The sequence below is a fragment of the Mustela putorius genome, unplaced genomic scaffold (genome assembly GCF_011764305.1).
Source record: "Mustela putorius furo isolate JIRA1106 unplaced genomic scaffold, ASM1176430v1.1 tig00000759_pilon_pilon_pilon, whole genome shotgun sequence".
Lineage (NCBI taxonomy): Eukaryota > Metazoa > Chordata > Mammalia > Carnivora > Mustelidae > Mustela > Mustela putorius.
In genome coordinates, this window is record NW_025421467.1 from 11,092,553 (window position 1) to 11,114,077 (window position 21,525).

The window sequence follows — 21,525 nt, forward strand, 5'->3', positions numbered from 1 at the left end:
CAGTTGAGCTGTAAGTAGAAGAGGTAAAATCAGAGAGGAAGCCTGTGATAGATTGAAGAAGTGGATTTCATGACATATTTAGGAGTGGATATTTTATTCTATAGCTCTGAAAGAGCTATACCACTGAACCACTGAAAAATTTTAAAAAAGGAAATGATGTTCCTAGATTTCCAATGTGGAAAGATTACAAGGTATTTTGGAGAATGAATCATTTTTATCTGTTATTTACTATTCTGTGATTAAAATGTTGGTAATTAGATTTCAAGATAAGATCACTCTTCTATTTCTGTGATTCTCATTAATGGACTTCTTATAGTCCTATCAAATTGAAGGCTTTTGATGGGAGATCTTCAAAAGAAAATGCAAAGAGGGAGACAGTACCCAATTTAGCTGTTATCTAACAGGAAGTGTGAAATGGGCCCCATGAAAGTGTTTAGTTGCTACATATATTAAATGCTTCATTTGAAATAAATCTAATAATTATTACATATAGACTATAGAGCTAGACATAGTTTGGATTCATAAGAAATAACTAAAGATAACATTACAAACATAAATGATCAATTATTTAGTAATTAATACATTTTTTCATTTATGCATGTGTTCATTTAACAAATATGGTGTTCTTACTCTGTCTCAGGTGTTATACCTGTCCTTATGAAATTTATAGCTTGGGGGCACCTGGGTGGCTTAGTGGGTTAAGCCTCTGCCTTCGGCTCAGGTCCTGATCTCAAGCCCTGCATCTGGCTCTCTGCTCAGCAGGGAGCCTGCTTCCCCCTCTCTCTCTGTCTACCTCCCTGCCTACTTGTGATCTCTCTCTGTTGAATAAATAAATAAAATTAAAAAAAGAAATTTATAGTTTGTTAGGGTCAACGGGCATTAAACAATCACAGAAGTTATGTTTTAGTTACAAACGGAAACAAGTTCTAAGAGAAAATGTACAATGATGCTATGGTACTGTATAAGAACATTATTGATTCAATAAAAACATAAATCTGCAGATACAGCAATATAAAATTAAATCTGAAATGTAAATGTAAAATTTGTCCTAGCACTTCTTAAAAACAAATACGGGAGGGAAAGTGTTCTTTGAGGCAATAAAACCCATCTTCTACTGAGGCAAAATCTCTAAGAGAGTGTGGTTTGGTTCTTTCTTTATTGGAAGATTTTATCATGGAAAGAATGGTAAAAAGAGATACAGCTCTAAAAGCACCTGAAATTTATTGTGCATTTATGGCAACCTTGCACTCATCTCGGCATAGGAAGCAGGGAGCCATTTCGTAAAATTTAACATTGCCAGCAGCACAGTAATTTAAGAATGGAAGTTGAGGGTTCCAGCAGACACCCTCAGATCTTTTGGGCTAACCAAAAGCACTGACTTTTACTTATTAAAGCACTGACCAAAGGAAACTGCTGACTGGTGATTAAATGCAAGGAATGCATAAGAATTTATAAACTTCTTTGTTGCTCTAACTTATAGGTTTTTGGCAACTTGTAAAAAAAAATTTAAACATAATAGTCCTGTTCTTGTCAGTATGCACTACATTTTTAAATAACCAAAGAAAAGGAACCAATAATCGGAGATTGCATAGTGAAAATCAAAAGGCTAAATTCAACTCTAAGAGGTACTTGGCATATCCTGCAAGATTTTTTCAAAAAATGATTTATTTGCTAATATTTTAATGTAGAGAATTTTAGGTAACATGGTTCATGTGTTCTCACAAAAAATGAAATAAAATATCTGGTAGCCCTGTGTTGAAAAAATTTTTTTTAAGATTTTTATTTATTTATTTGACAGACAGAGATCACAAGGAGGCAGAGAGGCAGGCAGAGAGTGAGAGGAGGAAGCAGGCTCCCCGCTGAGCAGAGAGCCCGATGCAGGACTCGATCCCAGGACCCTGGGATCATGACCTGAGCCCAAGGTAGTGGCTTAACCCACTGAGCCACCCCCTGTGTTGAAATTTTTAAAGTGGAGCTGAAGGTTATCCACTGTGGATGTTATAATTTTTCAGATATGTTTTGTCAAAAGTGCTTCTTCATTCATTTGTGGCTGTCTGTCCCTTAAGCATTTGAGGATTGACTTTTAGGTGCAAGAATACGTGTTATTATAGACATATTTCCAATTTTCTCAGTAGTTCTCCAATCAATCGCAGAGTCCTCTTGCAAAAATACATATCTTCCTCGGAGGCAGCTTCTCTCATAGCCGCTCAGTGCTCTCAGGGCTCCTCGCTTGCCAGCATATGGATTGAAGCTGGGTTGGGGTCTGGGCAAAACGCAAGCTGTATCTATCTAGCTGGTGGCTGTTCACTTCATTGGGGCTAAGCGCAAGGCTGTTCATGTCACAAGGAGGATGAAAGATACTTTTGTTCTTTGCTCTCAACGTGTCCTTGAGATTTTTCAATGAGATGAAATTTCAGCCCATCTTGGAATTCAACTAGTCTCTGTATAGAAATGTTTCCCCAGGATTATCAAATGATGTACCAAAGAAGTAATAATTTGTTGTTGAATTGCTGTTTCTTTACAAAAATAATTATTTGAACTAAATCAATGACAAAATGATAGGTAAATCATGGCAAGGATTTACTGTCATCAATTATTTCCTATATTATCTTGTTAAAACCTCAAAATGAGGTATATTAACTTTGTAGCTTTGATTTAAACCAAATTCCATACACACACTACTATATTTATATTGGAAAACAACTTTGGGGAGGTTTGTTAGCAATGGGAAATTTTTATGCTTACTGTTAAGTGCTAGAATTAGGAAGCTCAGCCAAGCAAGAAATCAAGGTGTATCTATCATTTGTTGGAAAGTGGGTTGCTTCTGTTTGTCTGTTTCTTATTTTAAGAATGTAGGGGAGAATATTGTATTTGAAGTTTAATGGTTATGGTAGGTTGGCAATAAAATAATATTCTTTCAGTATTGTTTGGGATGAGAAATAAGCTGACCCAAAATAATACTTAGCTGAAAAAAAATAATACTTAGCTGTATCAAGAATTTTCCATTTTGAAGTCTACTTTTCAAGTCACTCTCACCCCAAATTTTGCTTACTATTGTACTTCTAAAAGAGAAGCCACATTTTATATGTGTCACATGTGGCCACAAGTACTATTTTCACAAGTACTATCAGCACAAAATTTGCTTCAGCTGCTGTATTTCCAATTAAAAGGTATATTTGATGAACTGCAATTCTGCTTAAAGGGGATTTTTTCCCTCTATCAAATATTTATTTTACAGAGAATATGCATGGTTAATCAGAATGGTAATTCAAAGTAAGAGTGACCTTGAAGCTGGTGTTAGGTTAGATGCAGTGAATTAATGAAAACTGGATAGCCCAACAGATGGCCTTAATTTATGGTTTTGAAATACACGTCCAACAAACCAAAAGGACTAGGTTGTTACTCTTCCATTATGATAAGAATGCCTCAGTCAGATATGCTCCTCATAATATGAAACATTTGTTGAGAGCCTATTATGTGAAAAAATATTCAGAACTGAGAATCATGTAAAAAATATTGAGATGATAGATGATAGAGACAAATGATAGATATACATGGATAAACATCATCTATTCCAGAGTTTATAATGTACATAGGAAAATAAGTCACATCCTAAAACGTAAATAATAGTAATGATAATACTAGATGACCCAGACTGGGTGTTCAGTTAGTGATCAAGGCAGAAGGTAGACTGAGCAAGGCTTGTCAATTGAGACCTGAATCTTTTAAACTGATTTTGAAAATTTTAAATTGATTTTAAATTTAATATTTTCATCTGGAGTAGCATATGGAAGAGAGTACAACAAAGAAGCCAAAAAGCAGAAATTTTTCTGTTATCATGAGGAATTAGTTGTATAATGGAAATAAAATATTGAGTTCTAAATATAGGAATGGATAATAGTTCCTTTAAGGAAAACTGGAAAAATGTACAGAAGCCATATACCTACACATTTCTTATGAGTGAGATTAAGGATTATGTTAAAGAAATAGCCATCCCTGGATTAGGTAGACCATCCCTCCAACTTTTTCATCAGGTTACTTACTTTCTATGATTTCCCTTGTCTTTCTGCTTTTAGCGTGACTGTTCTTTCTAAGAGAATGATGCTATGTTGATCTTATTATATTAAACAAGTTAAAACAAAGTATACAGTGGTGTCCCTTATGAGGCAGGAAAGTTTCTTGATGAAGTTTTTAATCACTCTTAACAAAGATAAAGTTTTAGTATAAGTCCCAGTAGGTATATTTAAGTAAAAAAAAAAAATGCAGGAAATACTGATCTTAACCGTGCAGTGTACACAACTAAAATTGTATTCCACAGATAAAAATATTTTCTTTTCCAATTACTGTGGCACTAAGTAATATTTCTGAGAGTTTCAGATTTTTGCGTATATTATTTTATGCATTATCAAAAGTTGCTGCTGCCTTGAATGACAATGTTCTGTGAAATTTTTTGCAAAAGCTCTACTAGGTTTTTTTTTTTCTTTTAATTGTGACATTTTGTAAAGGCAGGAAATGGATTAAAAATGAACATGCTAAATATATTTTTTAAAAAAGCAATAATTTTACATGTACAGAAATTATCCTAACCTTTAATACTGGTGAGAACAACATTTTACTTAATACAGTAATGGATCAGCGCAGTTTTTTGGTAGAAAATGGACTTCTGATACAAAGATCTGTTTAAACACATGCGCACACACACACACCAACTCTCAAGTGTGATTTTCCTGTTCTAATGATTTGTTGCATTGTTATTATATTGTTATTATTGTTGATGTTGTTATTAGTTAATGTTTGGTTCTGGATTCTACTTGTTAACTGAATTTAAATTACTTGAGGTTCCGGTTACCTTGCAACACTTGCAAAAAGTGGGATGTAACTGGGTGGTTTCTCTATACATATGGAGGTACATACCCATATGTGTATATACGTTTTATTTACTTTTTCCTGACGCTCTTACACCAGGTATGTACCAGAACGATCTGTCGTGTCAGCGTAGTTAGGAACGTCCACGCCGATTGTATACAAGCGGCTGTAATCTACTATTCTGCATTTTGAGAGAAGTTGCAAAATTTGAAAATTAGTATTTTTCTGTAAACAGAAGAACTTATGAATGAGGAGATGCAGAAAAGTGGAATGTGCAGTGAAGCATTTTAGGAAAGAAGATGGAACTTTAGATATAGGCTATTTCTGGGTGGGAAAAAGAGGTAACACCAGTCCCTTGGGATAGGTGTTGAAAGATGCACATCGTTGAGTTTTATTCTATGCTTTTGGGAAACTAATTAGAAAGTTATTACTTATCATGTAACAGCTAATTCAGATGAATATCTGCCCCGATCAACATAAATACTAAATTTCATTCATACTGCTACCTCCATTGGAGAGAACATTTCCCCCCCCAAAATAATAAATAAACTTAAAAAACCAAAACAAACAAAAAACCCAAAAAACTTACAGTGTATTACCATGATGATTTTTGAAGGATCCGAGTGTGTAGAAGACTGTTATTTCTGTTATTCAGATTAAAGAAAAAATAGGAGTGAGCACCTATTACTCGCAAAGTATTAGCTACCCCTGAGTACAGCCCGTTGATCCTGGGAAAAACAACTTTTCCCACAACTTTTCTGAAAAGAGAGATTACTGTTTTATCAATGTTCTGTTTCAGTGTGGAGTGATTCCTATATATTAGCTAAATATCCTTGCACTTTATCAATTTCTTTTTTAGGTTTCTACTTTGGTTTTACTTAATTCCCAGTGCTCTGAATTTCCTGATTTTGAAAAGGAGATGATTTTATCCTTCAAAATCAGAAAGACATTACTTTATGTTGTTAATTACTTCTTTCATTAAGTTTCTATCCTTGGGGTGCCTGGGTGGCTCAGTGGGTTAAGCCTCTGCTTTCGGCTCAGGTCGTGATCCCAGAGTCCTGGGATTGAGTCCCGCATCAGGCTTTCTGCTGAGGGGGGAGTCTGCTTCCCCCTCTCTCTCTGCCTGCCTCTCTGCCTACTTGTGATCTCTCTCTCTGTCCAGTAAATAAATAAAAGATATTAAAAAAAAAGTAAATTTCTATCCTTGGTCAGTTTTTCTCTACTGAAAATAAATAATTGGCATGCTCTGGAGCGTTTGAACAAAGCTCTGTCCTCTTCTCATCATGTTAACTTTTAATTATAAAACTCTGGGTTCCTTGAAAGAGTTAACATACCCTCTCTTTTCTTAGGTTCTCCATATAGAGACAAAATCACCATAGCAATTCTTCAGCTGCAAGAGGAAGGCAAGCTGCACATGATGAAGGAGAAGTGGTGGAGAGGCAATGGCTGTCCTGAGGAGGAGAGCAAGGAAGCCAGTGCCCTGGGGGTTCAAAATATTGGTGGCATCTTCATTGTTCTGGCAGCCGGCTTGGTGCTCTCAGTTTTTGTGGCGGTGGGAGAGTTTTTATACAAATCCAAAAAAAACGCTCAATTGGAAAAGGTAAATGTCACTTTTTTACAATTTAAAGCAATTGTTGTTATAATAAAACAAACTATTTTTGATCTTTCCAAGCAAGGGTAATGCTTAGCACGGTGACCGCTAATTGTCTTCTGCCAATCGTTAGCTAACGAAGGTTCACAGAAAGAATCAGGAACACCCTCGTGATTTTTATTTTAAAAGAATATGTTTAAATTAAAGCCAGGTTCAGGACACGTGAGTATTTCTTCTGTTATTGAGGCCTGAGGAAAAGAGAAACTTCTGCGGCTTGAAGTTCATTGCAGTTAGTTCAATGGAGAAATGCAATTAATGAAGGAAGCAAAAATCGAAAATTGTAACATGAAGGAAGGAATACTTCTCTATAGATAAAACATGTTTTAAATTACAATCTGAAAGAAGGTTTCAAGTTAGAGGGTAGATGAGTTTTTTTTTTTTTTTGAAGATTTTTAGTCCAATAATTTTCTAATTGAAAAAAGAATTGTAACTTGCATGGTGAAAATTACAGTTAATTTTCTAAATTAGTGAATGTGTGGAAATACTGTCGTTCCTTTCTTGCCATTTAATAAGTCCTTTATTCCTTGGCACCAGAATCTTTAGAAGAATATTTATAAACCTCAAATATACTGAGACTATGGCATTTTTTTCTCGAGATTTTAATATATTTAGTCTTTTGTACAAATGTCTTTATGTTCCATTCTTGAAAAATTTGTGAATCTCATTCAAATTATATATTTCTAGTGCTATAATTTCTTCAGTTCTATAAATATAAGGAATATTTATAGAAAAATCTCTCAGATGGTACATGAAACTTTTTGTATGTAAATTTATAGCTCTGAACATGAAATACTGCTTTACCATTTTTAAATCTTCTAGCACCTCATTTATTTTTTGTATATAACCATCTCTTTTGTTTTTTTTTTAATAAAAAAAATGTTGTAGGGCTTAAACTTTAGACCCTGTGTCATAGTGAGATTATATTCTCTTTCATATTTAAGAGGTTTATAAACTTACTGGTAAATATGAAGAGAAAACATATGAAATTAAAGATAATGTCATATATTAATATAAGGTAAATATATTTTGCTAATATTCTTTGAACACAGACAACTTTAAAACTATTTTTGAAAAACAAAAATATTTTCTTCTGTCTTTGGCAATTTAGTTGCAATTAGTTCTCCTTTCTGGAATCAAAATTTTGGATACAGTATTCTTTTTTTACTTGACTATAGTATTTAACACTTAGAAATAATATTTTTATAATTGAGTAGTTTGAAGGTCTCTTTTTGCCCTTGAATAAAATTACCAACTCAAAAGTTTGAAGAATTTAGAAAATCATATGATTTATTTCCCCACAACATTCAAGATGGTTATATCTGATGACTTGGGCTAAATCAAATATTTGTTGCACTGGTGTGATCAACGAATAGTCTCAATATTTTTTAGAATTAACATATAATGTATTATTTGCCTCAGGGTACAGGTCTATGAATCGTCAGGTTTACACACTTCACAGCATTCACCATATCACATACTCTCCCCAATGTCCATAACCCAACCACCCTCTCCACACCCCCCTCCCCCCAGTAACTGTCAGTTTGTTTTGTAAGATTAATAGTCTTTTATGGTTTGTCCCCCTCCCAATCCCATCTTGTTTCATTTTTTCCTTCCCTACCCCTCAAACCCCCCACACTGCCTCTCAAATTCCTCTTATCAGGGAGATATGTTTTTTATGTTATGATCCTTTCTGTAGTGTCAAAATCAGTTTTGAAATCAAATTCAAAGAACAAATCAAAGACAAAAAAAACATTAACACATCAATTTCCATTTTTACTATAATTTGGCAATAAATGTGTCATTTGGTTAGTTAGTACTTAAAATGAGTCCACGAATTCCAGAAGGAATTTGGGTTATCTAATTGGAACCTCAAATCTCCATATGCAATCATTTTCTTTCAGTTAGAGCTCAGTGTTAAAACCAATGAATTACTCTCTTGATACATGTGGTATCCTATTGCCCTTGTCACTCTGTGTCCTAGTCATATGATTTACCTAGGCTGTGTCTTTATGCACAATTCGTCTATAAGCTTCCTGCTAAAAACAAAATAAAACAACCCAAAAACAGAGATTGTAGGGATTTAATTCTCTAAAATAACCTTCTGTATACTTACTATAAAAACCTAGTTTGGTTGAAATTCAGCTTTTTTGAATTTCTTTGGATCTGCATGAGCTTCTAAAACAATTAGGAAAAGGAAATTAATGTACCTTTCTTGACTGAAGCAGATGAAGCGAATAAACAACTGTGTTGATATTACGCGAGGATTATTAGTCACATTCTCCAATGCTTTCACACTCTGTCTCCACATAGTTTCATAATGAAATCCAAATTCCCCAGCTTAGCAGATGAGGCACGTCAGGATGCCCCTGTCTACCATTAGAGTTCTATTTTTTGTTTTTCTTCAATTTGTACCTTTATTCTAGTCAAACTAAATGACTTCCAATTCTCCAAGGTCTTTTGGCTTTTTCAAATCTTCTTCCATTTGACTTAAACAAATCTTGACCGTTTTTCTGTCTGGTAAACTCCCACTAGTCATTCAAGACATGCATTTTGTAAAATGTTAGTGGAGCAAATAGGTCTTGATGACTATAACTTTTTTATATTTTTAGTAATTAGGAGTAGTGTAAGAAAGCATCATTTTTAAATGAAGAAAGGTTAAAACTGAAAGCAGAAGAAAACACTGAAATACCTGGTCCCTGAAACTTCAAAAACCATAAATTGCATTCCTTTCAGATAACCACAAGATGGTGTATTACAATTTTGATAATACTTCATGGTTTTTATTTGATGCAAATATTAATACATCAAAGATACATTGCTTTTCATTTTTTTTGAACTTTTAAAATAAGTAGGTATTTATTTTTCTGATTTTTCCAAAATATAACTTGACCATTTGAAAAGATCTTCAAAATGTTTTTCCTTCCTGAATGTGTCTGAAAAAGTAACTAATCAATACTTACATTTTCTCATTGATTTTCTTCTTGCCTTCCTGTTCCCTGATTTAAAAAATAAGTTAAGTTTCATTTAGTAACAATCCAAGAAACTATTATACATCTGAGACAATCGTCAGTGAATTTCAGGTCACGTGGATTTGCTTAAAAGATCCTATTTCCCCCCTGCCCCGCTAAGTCTACTTAAACTGAAGAAAACTATTTAAGATACAAAGTTTTGTTTTCTCTGATCATATGTATGATAATATATTGGTTTTATAAGTTGAAGTGATAGTAATTATTTTAATTTTAACTAAATTATTTTATGACAGAATTATGGTTCAATTCATGTTTAAAATCATTCACCTTTTCTTAAATATTTTAACATGTCCTCTTTTTAAAGATGTACATATTTCTGACTTCTGAATTCCAGAAAGAATAATAATGTAACTTATACAGTTTAATTTTTGTCTGATTTATATACAGAAATATTTTCTTTCCCTGCAATTGAAAATGGATTTGCTTGTAAAAATGGTTTTTATTGAACAGTTTGAACAAGAATCTCTGAGTTTCCTGACAGAGACTTAGCAGCAAACATATTTTTTCTTATTACTTAAATTTTAACAGTATTTAGTCAAAATGTCTGAGAATTAGAAAAATAGACAATTTATTGTTCAGATATTGAATTTGTATTGATTTGAACTTTCCTTTAAGATGATTGAAGTACATTTTAAGAACTACTTGGTATTGTTGTTTTCCAGGATGTAGTACATTTTAGTCGATGTTGTTATTTGTATTATAGAACACTGGTATGTCATATTCCAAATAATCTCTAAATAATGATGTTTTTCCAGACGGTGAAAGTTAAAAAAAAAATTTAAAGGGCACATAGAATGCTCTTCAATCTATAGTTGAATAACCACTATAGAAGGAAGCTGTAACTCATACTAGAAGGACCAGCGAATGAAAACAGTACAATTTGGAGGAAAAACAAAGAAAAAGTCAGAGTGGGTTAGTTTAATGCTGTAAAACTAGGGATCCTGGGTGAAAGATACTTACAAGGAAAACACTTTTCAAAGCTGGTTGGATCTGTATTTCATGGAACCAGAAGAATGAAAACAGGATGTCGCTTTCAGAATGTTAAAGAATTTGTTCTATCAGAGGAATGCTTTTTAAAAGAGACCATTTATTGAACAAGGCATAGGAAGGCAAACACGGTTATAAATCATCAGTAAAGATTTTATTTCAATATTTACCTTTTGCAAGTAATGCCTATCAACAAACCACAGAACAGCTGTGCTTTGGAAAGTTGACTGCATTTAACTTTTTAGAAGTTAGAAGTTCTATTTTCAGTATAATAAAATTTAGCCACACAGCATGTTGCTATTCAGAAATTAAAAGTTGAAAATAGACTTTAGACAAATAGTCCATTTTGTATTGTTTTTATGTTACTGCCTGTGTCTGAGAGCAGAGCATCCCTTAATTTCTACAAATGACCTATATAAGAATTACCTGGATGGTTTTTAGAAATGTTTTTAAACATAAATATCAAATCCTACTTAAAAGGAGATGCCAATCTTTATGTCATTCACTAATCTAGTTCCGAATCATCTAAAGGATTTTTAAGTCATTAGTTTGTGATTAAGCCAGTCTCTACTTATGCACATAAATGATGTTTTAAAATTAAGATTTTAGCTGAATGGATAATAATTTTACTACCTTGTTTTTATAAATAACTTGAGTTTCTAAAGAGTACCATCTCATTTGAATACAAAGTTACCCTGAGAACAATGCGAATATCATTATCCATATTGTGTACATTAGGATAAGTGTCTCAAGGGTCAAGTGTTTCCCAAAGTCAAAGATGTCTACTTCCACACTTTTTAAGCTATAGCATATTGCACAGAATGGATGTAGAATATTTAACTATTTTTCCTGATTATTTTTCTTCCTGAAGTTGCATCGATGCAATATGTAGAGTGAGAGTTTGAATTAGATAAACAGATTGTGGGCTTTGATCTTAAGCACTGTCTAGTTATTTCACTTTCCCAGATAATTATGCATGAGTTTTAGAATTAAAAAAAAAAAAAAGATTTGGGCTCCTTTCTCAACTTTGTTCAAATTTGGTTAAAATGACTTAACCTTTCTATACATCTCTTAAAATAAACAAATAAATGGGTTATGAATACACCATAAATGAATGTGTTTTAAAAATTAAGATAGTTAACATACATTGAGTCTTTTGCATATGTCTGGTGTGTAATAGCAGCTATTGCTATAATATACTTATTATTCATAAAGCTGATGCATTTTTAACTGCTGGATCTTAAAAAGAGAGAGCTTTCCTGGAATTCAACATTAGATATTTGGATGTTATATGTTTTGTTGAAAATTGTATCATTATGACTGCTAGCGAGAAAGTGATGATTAACATTGCTTTTTCTTAAAATGCATTTCATAGCTGTATTGACTAAAGTGGTGTTGAATCTTGTCAGCCCTTATTCATTGATTTTTCAAGCTTAAGGAGGGGAAGTGTAAAAATGTATAATGATGCTTCATTTTTCTCTGACTCACTGTATTTGCTAAATGCAATATAAAGCTATTCAGTAAACCGTTTCTGTAAGAGTCAAGGTTTCTGAGAATATTTTCATCTTTCGTTAAGTTTATCATTGTAAAATAACCCCGCCTAAAGCATAGGATGCTTTGTCATTTTATTCATTAAAAAATGTATTTCATTTTGCCCTATATTTTTTTCTGTCTGATTTATTACTTACTATTCAAAAATTAACATTGATTAAGAACAGAGTCCAGGTAAAAAGTTCCACTGAAATTCAAGTCACTGTTCAGGAGGTAGGTTGATATAATAAAAGCATTCATAGAATGTTAGTCAGGAGGACAGCACTCTTCTTTGAGCTCTGATACCAGTTATATGCATAACCTTGGGTCGATAACTTGACTTCTTGAGTTTGAGTTTCTCTAGCTATAAAATTAAAGTGATGATGTAATAAGATCATGGCCAAACCTGATGGTAAAAGGTCCCATCTGACAGCGCACAGCTAATCTAAATAACATTTTTGGTTTTTTTTCCCCAAAATGAGAGCCTCTCTGGAACTGAGCATCAAGATCAAAGTTGCTATATACATTTTTGACATGAGTGTCTTAACTAGTCATTTTCCATCTCTCATTGCTTCACTGTTACATTCATATAGCCTGAGTTCAATTTATGCTTCTGATATATATCATTAGCTCTTTGATATTTTAAAAATCTTGTCATTTAAAAAGAATATAAATCAAAAGGAATATGTCGTATTAAATGACAAGTATTTTCCTCATTTAATGCAGCAATATTTATACAAAATATCACTGATTATGTTCTATATACGTTTATGCCATTTTAGTTATTATTTGTTGATTTAGTTATTATGTAATGTCGGATAATTTTATGTGGGGATCCACAGTGACTGTTCCAATTTGTCTTTATGACATGTGACTTTGAATTCTTGGTCAAATGGCCTAAGGCTTCAGAAATTAATTAGAAAAGTATCTGAGAATGGACTGGCTATCCATACTCAGTTAACAATTTAAAGGCCAAACACAAAATAAGTTTAGTTAATATATGCTAGTGTATGTTAGAGTATTGAGCTACAATCTGATAAAGGTAGCTTGAAGATGTTTTGGTGGGATTTCCAATAGGAACTATATGCAAAAATGGTTGGGAATTATTCTGAATGTATATTGGAGTCTCATTTAGTTCATTTTATACTATCAAAGAATAGAATAGCAAGACATATAAAATAGCTTCCTCCTTAAAAATATAAATACACAGTTCATAATATGATTAATTTGCCTTTGGGAGATAAATGACTACATATATTCAACATGAAAGTGATGAGCTTTAGAGTTTAAAAATTCAAATTGGTTATTTTTCATCAGTTGTTGTTTTTTAAAAGAGACATCGCTAAATATAAAGATCTTAACTTAAAAATGTAGTTTATGCCAATGTAGTTTCTCTCAATGTGGAACATATTTACACCTAGATTTGTACTTTTTAAAAAATCATGTGCTTTGCCAAGTGCTGTCACATCATGTGATCATATAAACACATCTATAAATTAGAAAGTTTATTAAGAATAAATTATTCTATACACCAATAATGATATTCTTGAGAACATTTTCCTGTGGATTATTATGTTGTCTTATTATACTCAAAATAAAAATACAGCTTTGTTAAAAAAACAATGTAAATATAGCCAAATCTATACTTTTAAGTTTTCCAGACCTTCATCATTTCTAGAATTAGCGATGTGTAAATACAGGTTGCCTCATTAAATATAGTAAATTTGATAATGAGTTTTACTAATTTAAATGCAATTATACATGCTAACAGCTCAAAGATTTAAATTTTCATTTTCAGGAATCTTCTATATGGTTAGTGCCACCCTACCATCCAGACACTGTTTAGTAAACTTTTGAAACTTACTAAAAGAGGTTTTTAATAATGGTTAGTATCCTTGTGCCTTTCTTTTTTCTTTTTGTAGTCTGTTATATTAATGTGGAGAAACATTTTTGTGGTTGTTTTCACCCTGAGAAACTTACCTTATTTAATGACACAACTTGTGGTTTTCCATTCTTAAGGAAAAGTGACTTGAAAAAGAAAGCAACATAGTTTCTTTTTCTTCCGCCTACCCCTGCTTCCTCCCTGCTTTGCCTTTGCCTGACTTCCTCCCTCTCATATTCCCTCCTTCATTGCTTCTATTTCTGTTGCTCTCTCTCTCTCTTTTTTTTTTATTCTTTCTTCTGCTCTCCTTTCTCTTTCCTCTTCCCTCCTCCCCCTCTACCCCCTCCTGCTTTTCCTTCTTTTTTATTACAAGTCCGGAGACTCCTGTTTAGTGTCCTTGGGTTTTTCAAAGCCTTATTTCATAGTTCAACAAAGAGACATTTTTTCAAAACTCCAATTATTATATGAAGGAGGAAAGACATTGTCTCTTGAATGACAACATTAGAACTTTATTTAAAAGTTAGACGTAGTCATTTTCTGGCCACACACAGCACAGAGAAACGACTATAATCCACAAGCATATCTATAGTTCAACTTTAGATTCTTAACATAGATTACAATAAGCAATTTGCATTGTAGAGCTTAAAAAAAGTAAAGAACATGTATTTGCCTGGTGTCACAAATGAACAGTACTTTATAATATCATTAAATTCTTTAAATTTCCCATGTTGTTGTTTAACTCTTGCTTGGGTCTTAAGGTTTTCATGGTTTTGTGAAGGATTAGAAATAATTTACATGTGAAAAGAGAACCTGTGGTCTCCCAGTGACTTTATTAGTAACCTAAAATAAAACTATTTCTTAGGTAAATGGACAGTGATATATCAAAAGAGAACTGGTAAAATTCAGCTCATTCAGAGAAAAAAAAATGTAATAAAAGTAGTAATTTGACATTAAATAACCAAAGTTATTGTTTGGTTGATTAAAGGCTGTTTGATTAAAATGTTCACTTTCTAATAGCTTTGTAGAATAGACAAAGCCTAAAGCGGTAATGGTGGGGTTACATGTTTATATTCCAGAGTTTCTAAATTTGTAAATATAATTCATTTAAGACAATTTAATTTATAAAAGATGAAAGTATTGTGATCTTTGATGTAGGTTTCTTACCTACATTTTATATTATGCAGCATTATAAATGTTATATAATATATAAAAGTGGCTAAAAAGAACTTTATATGACTTTATTTGTAGTGTGAAGTTATTCGTAGGGTACTAAGTTCAGTTTACTCTTTAACTTACTAGAAATAAAATTGAGTCATTTCATCTTTGGATGCATATATATAAGACTTTTTATCCGTAGGAAATCAGTTGTGTAGGCCACTCTCTTAGTATGGACCAAAAATTAATTAATATATCTATGCCATTATTTTTTGAAACTATTTATATTCAAAATGTCTACAAATTGAATTTGCCAAGAAGAGGGTGTGATCAATTATTTAACATACGGGAAATTTATTCATTTTAAATGAAGGCTTATTTCAAACAATTCAACGTTATTCACATCCTATAACATTTTAAAGTGTCAATGGCATCAAGTTCTGACCTTGTTATATTATCTAATCAATTCTTCTGTTAAATGTTTCAACAGAGAGCCAAGACTAAGTTACCTCAAGACTATGTATTCTTCCCCCTTTTGGAGTCAGATTTTTCCATTTCTACAGTGTTGTCATCATCACCATCTTCATCATCATTATCATCATGTTCTTAATAAGTACATCTAATAGTAGGTATTAAGCAATGAGAAACACTGTGTCCATATACTGGCTGTCAGGTGTCATATAAATCCTTTAATAGAGATATAGTTCATGAGCTTCTGAACTGTATATTTTAACACATTATAAATAACGCATGGCAGTAACTGAAGTTAATGGGGAATTCATGTGTAGCATTTAATCATCACCCATTATAAGTACTAATAAATTAATATCTTTACTAATTTAATATTATTAAACAAATACCAAAAGTTTTACCTTGATTAGTCAGGTCTCTTGTATACATGCATTTTACCGTGCCTCTGAAAAAACTTTCTTAAGCAATTGAATTAAATGGAGTGTTAAGTAAGAATTCAAAGATTAGAGTCATGTGTAGCTACAGTTAAAATCCAGTCAAAGTTTAAAGAATACACGTGTGTTCAGTCAGTGCCATGAAAGCTTAATTTCTGCTCTTTATAATTTAGTGACAGGGATACATTGAAGTCCCTGAGGCCAGATAGAAAAACATGATAATGAGTGCAAAATACTAAAGGGACAAAACCAAATTGAGTGAAAATAATGAGCCTGGTCAGTTGGAAAGTGATTTCTGAATAAGTTAAAAAGTGAATCATGTCTTGAGGTAAAGGGGTAAAGTTGACTTGATATGAAGGATGAAAGAACTCTGCAGGCTCCTAGGGCAAGGAAAAGCAAAGGAGAAAAACCCTGGAGGTCCAAGCAGAGAACGAGTGTGTGTATAGAAAAAAGAAATGGGGCGGGTGAAGAGGAAGGAGGAAAGCTAAATCAGAGAAGACATAATGGGGGTGGGGGAACAGATTTAGATTTTACTTCTTTCTTAGACAAAGAAATGCTATTAATAACAGGTTTAAAAATAGATTTTTCTGGCATCTGTGAGCCTTTTGGAAAGGAATATCCCAGAGAGAGAGTTGAGAAGACCACTAAGGAAACTGTTCAGGAACCCATAAAGGAGAAATGAGGATAAGGCCAGGAATGGACAAGAAGATACAAAGACAGGGTCAACAATCACAAAATTGGGTTATCAGGATATCTTACTGGCATCTCAGGTATGAACTCTAGAAAGTGGCTTCCCTTTTCTCTGAATCAGTTTTCTGCCACAGAGATGCTTACTTTAACTCAAAGTATTATTTTGAGTGTCAGAAAAGATTATGCATGCAAAATATTAAAAAATAAACCACATATATGTTATTAAATATTATTTGCAATTAGCCTAAGCTGATAAACAATAAAGCAGCAACACCTAAAGCAAAAAATAAGTCTATACATGCTAATTTGATGAGGTTTATTTCATTATGTTTTCATATCTCTTTTTGGAATTGTATATATTTTTCATATTTGTTCACATTTTTGGTCATTGTCCACATTTTTAGTTCTTGCACAGAAAGAGCCTAAAGTCTCAGCCCATCTGAATTGCAACTACAATATGCAACTGGTTCATGAATCTGATTTATATGTAACTAACACACGTGTATCTCAATTAGTCGGGGAAGAAGACTAATAAAAATTTTGTCTCACATATATGACTCTGTAATAGAAATCGTGAGGAATGTGTAATAATGAGCCCCAGATACACAGAATTTCTAGCAAATCTACTGCCAATGAAATGGGAATTAAAAATAATATTTATAGGGTCATTTTTTTCTTGATGGGATAAATTATTTGCCAGCTTTCAGTTATCAAGCTGATGTTGACCAAAAAGAAGTTAATATCTGTTCATGTACTTTTAATGTGCTACAGTTTGTCATTTCATGATTAGATCATATTTGTTTGTAATCATCATCAATAGTTTTATAGGCACAATCCCACAAAGATATACTGAATACCAGAAATTTTCCATGTTTTTATGTCTAAATGTGTGAGTACTATTTTTGTTCTGTTTTGAGATGCACAATGAAGAATCCATGTTTAAAGAAAATTTTCATATGTCATGTTGTGATCTAAAAAAGTAGGACATTTCTTCTAATCTGTTAAAAGATCAAGAACGGATTTCTGCTTGATTGGTGTATATGTGTTTGTATTTAAATTTTGAGGTAGATCTATATTTTACGATGTTAATCAATTTTACATCTGAAAATCCTATTCAACATAGACATATTCTATGCATTCCTTGTGGGCAGTTTATATCACTATCAGGTGGAGATTTTCTTTAAACTAGCCCACTTTACTAAGATACTTTAATGATCATGCGTTGTATGTTATAAGTGCAACAACTGCTGTCACTTTTATAATGAGAGTTTTCAAACCTTCAAGGCTGCTATGTTGACAAGCCTCTTGAAAGTGATTTTCATATTGTTGCTGAGCAGTTGCAGCTGATCTGTTTTGTAATATCTCATTCTCTGTGTTTTTCTTAGAGGTCCTTCTGTAGCGCCATGGTGGAAGAGCTGAGAATGTCCCTGAAGTGTCAGCGTCGGTTGAAACACAAGCCACAGGCCCCGGTTATTGTGAAAACAGAAGAAGTCATCAACATGCACACATTTAACGACAGAAGGTTGCCAGGTAAAGAAACCATGGCATAAAGCTGGGACACCCAACACCCAAGCACAAACTGTCGTCCTTTTTTTTTTCCAAACAATTTAGCGAGAATGTTTCCTGTGGAAATATGCAACCTGTGCAAAATAAAATGAGTTACCTCATGCCGCTGTGTCTATGAACTAGAGACTCTGTGATCCTAGCAGTTGCAATGATCAGACTTGATTTACAAGCATCATGGATCAACCAAGTTACACTGGGTTACACTGTTTATCATGGGTTCCTCCCTTCTTTTGAGTGAATGTTACATGCGCATTTTGTGGCTGGTTTCAAATGCAGTCCAGTGAGAAATTACAGGTTCCTTTTGAAGTCCAACTGTTGCCAGGAGGTGGAATATTAATGCCCCAAGGGTAACCGGTACAAAAAAAAAAAAAATCATTAAGCATAAAAATACTTGGAATCAGCAAAAACTGTAGTGTTAGAAGAAACAGTACAGTCTTCTGACACCCAGATAATAGAGGTGGTGATGTTCCTAGCTCCCAGCTGCTCAGTATAATGGTCATCTGAATAGACGATATGTTTTTATAGGATGTGAAAAAAAAATGTAATGCAAAACAAATCTGAATTTCATGGCAAGTGGAATATAAAGCAAATATTCATCAGTGTTTTTCTTTCTTTCTTTCTTTTGACTGTGTCACTGATTAAGAGAGAAATGTCAATTACTAAGGCAATAATGTTTTTTCTTAAATTTACTAAGGCAGGAGATTTAACGTACAACTCTACCAGGTCCCTACCTACCCCTTTACACCTTTTCCCCAACCCCGTCCCAAGAATAAAAAAGCAACAGTTGGTTCAGAGATTCTGAATTAACAAGGATGATGTTTTGCAATCTTTGTCGTAAGTTCTAAAGAGGGCTGAGTATCGATGGTGATGTGGAAGACTGAAGCTTTCGTTCTAACATTCAGATATGTTAACCTAAACCCTCGTTCCTGCTATTAATGAACTTGATGGAGCCTGGGCAGATCTCGGTGAAAGGAGAAAGGGGACTGGTCAACCATAGAAAAGTATGTGTGGAGAACTTTGAAGTGGACTGCATTTATCAATACAGTCACAATGTTAAATGAACAAAATTCTTGAGCAGTTTTTTTCAAAAAAATGTTCAGGTTTATTTGTGGAAATGCAAGATTTCTATGAAAATAGTTTTTGTATGGAAATTTTTGTAATACTTTTTATCAACAAAATAAGAACATGTGTTCCTGTCAGGGGTGTGATGTCAAGCATGAATGGTAGTGCGTGCGCACCACCAACGTTTGGTGAAAACTATTTTTATCAAGAAAAAAGGAATCATAGAAGAGAAATATTTTCAAGTTAGATAATATAAAAGCTAGGTGCACTACCACCACTGCTTACCATGCCACACCCCGGGTTTCCACGAGGCTGAAAACATACTGTAATGAACAATTGTGTGTAAAATGGTAAAAGACACAGACCTCTTGACAACATTGTGATAACAGTTGAGTGCACACAGTTTGCTGTTTGAATCCAATGCACAAAATTTAAAAAAAATCATTAAAATTATGTCCATTTTACTTTCAGCTTTGACTTTCATTTTTCTCTTGTATATGTATAAGAATGCACAATATGTTCATTGCTCGAGGGGAAGTCCACTTCCTGAAGTCTTCTAGGTCATCAAGGATGGCCGCTTCTGAACCTCCTGGAGAAAAGAAGAAAAAGGCTCAGTGATGAACTACAACAGATGTAGGAAAAGCCGGACTGAGATAGAACTTGGAATCTTTCAGTTTAGGATAGTTTAAATGAGAAAAATAGCAGTTCCAGAAGCAGCAGTCATGATCTTGCTGCTTCTATGAGTGGATATTGACTATATTCGATAGGGTTATGTAAGACTGTATGGTGTTTACTTATATGATATTTGAAGCTCAACTTATGTCCAATTTGAGAATTCCTTTGTGCATCGATAATTCAGTGTAACTCAGCAAAAGGAGAGAAGATAAGCTCAATACCAATATTTAGTAATGGTGTGGTTTGGATGTTAACATCCTATCAGAATTTCTTTAAAGTGAAAAAAGGTAACCATTTTAATGACAGGTGACCCAATAAATAAGCAAACAAATAAAGAAAGAAAAAAGAAAAAGCTCTGTATTTTTTAAGCTCATAGAAGTTGCGTAATCAAGTTGCTAATATCTGATTAAATTAAAAATTAAATGCCCAAGTATTTTCAAAATTTCTAGTGTCAGCTTTTTTCAATTAAAATTCACATTTCAATGATAATTTGTCCCCAGATTTAATTTTAGAGAGTTACACAGCCACTACTAAAAATCTCAGCGTTGTTTTTATACATGGTAAATAGCTTCAATATATCTCATAAAAATGTTCAGATTTTGTATGATATTAAGCTTTTTATCAATCAGACTCTAATCATATTTTAAAGCATTTTTTAAGTTCAATTCTTCATTATATTAAAAAAACTTAGTAATAGGCCAGAAATGACAACTTTAATTTTTTTAAGTAGTCAGGAAATTATTTCGATTGTAAAATGTGGCAATTATTTTACTCAAATATTAAATTTAACCATTTTGAAAAGTGTAAAAAAAACTGCTGTATTTTTACTCTAATGGTAATTTAGGATATATAAACACTGTGTAATTTTAATTTTTATTCATTTCCTAAACGGTTTCTACGTTAAAGCCAAAACAGATATTTCCCTACTTATTAGGTGCTTAGGCATAATTGAGATACTATTTTTTTTTTGAGATACTGTTCTTAATCTTAATAAAATCTTGATTACTTTCAAAATAATTTCAACCAGTGAAAAAAATGTGTCCACTTTCTGGGAAGGTAGTATATTGAAGTAAGCATTATTCTCTAGCAAAACACTTAAACTATAAGAAAGGAAGGATGAGAACATGTGTTACAATCAAGAACATAATGTGACCACTTCAGGTAATCAGTGGAGGTACATATACCACAAATAACTCTAGCAACTAGGAAAGACGAGGGGGGATATATTTACATATGCCATAACTAAATGACCCGAACCAGATGAAAATACCAATGATTTATATTAGTATATTATATACACACACAAATCTGTATTTGTAATATATATATATATATATATATATATATATATATATATTACAGCTGAATAACCCTAACAACTAGGGGATACCAAGGAGCTATTCACATATTTACAGATGAACAACCCTAACCACTATGAGAATATCAAGTGGGTATATTTTATCTAACAAATATAGTAACTTGGATAAGGATATTTTATTAATTAAAATGTTTCTAAATTTTGAAACT

At 32.7% G+C, this 21,525-nt stretch overlaps 1 protein-coding gene across 1 annotated transcript in view; it reads left to right on the forward strand.

The window, feature by feature from the left end:
- The window catches only part of GRIK2 (glutamate ionotropic receptor kainate type subunit 2), a 647,718-nt gene extending 627,925 nt beyond the window's left edge, over positions 1-19,793 (forward strand). The window contains exons 16-17 of the mRNA XM_004767094.2: positions 6,216-6,466; positions 18,081-19,793. Of these exons, the coding sequence (XP_004767151.1) occupies positions 6,216-6,466; positions 18,081-18,245 (416 nt within the window). The 3' untranslated portion in view covers positions 18,246-19,793. The remainder of the gene's footprint in view (positions 1-6,215; positions 6,467-18,080) is intronic.
- The last annotated feature ends 1,732 nt before the right edge of the window (positions 19,794-21,525 follow it).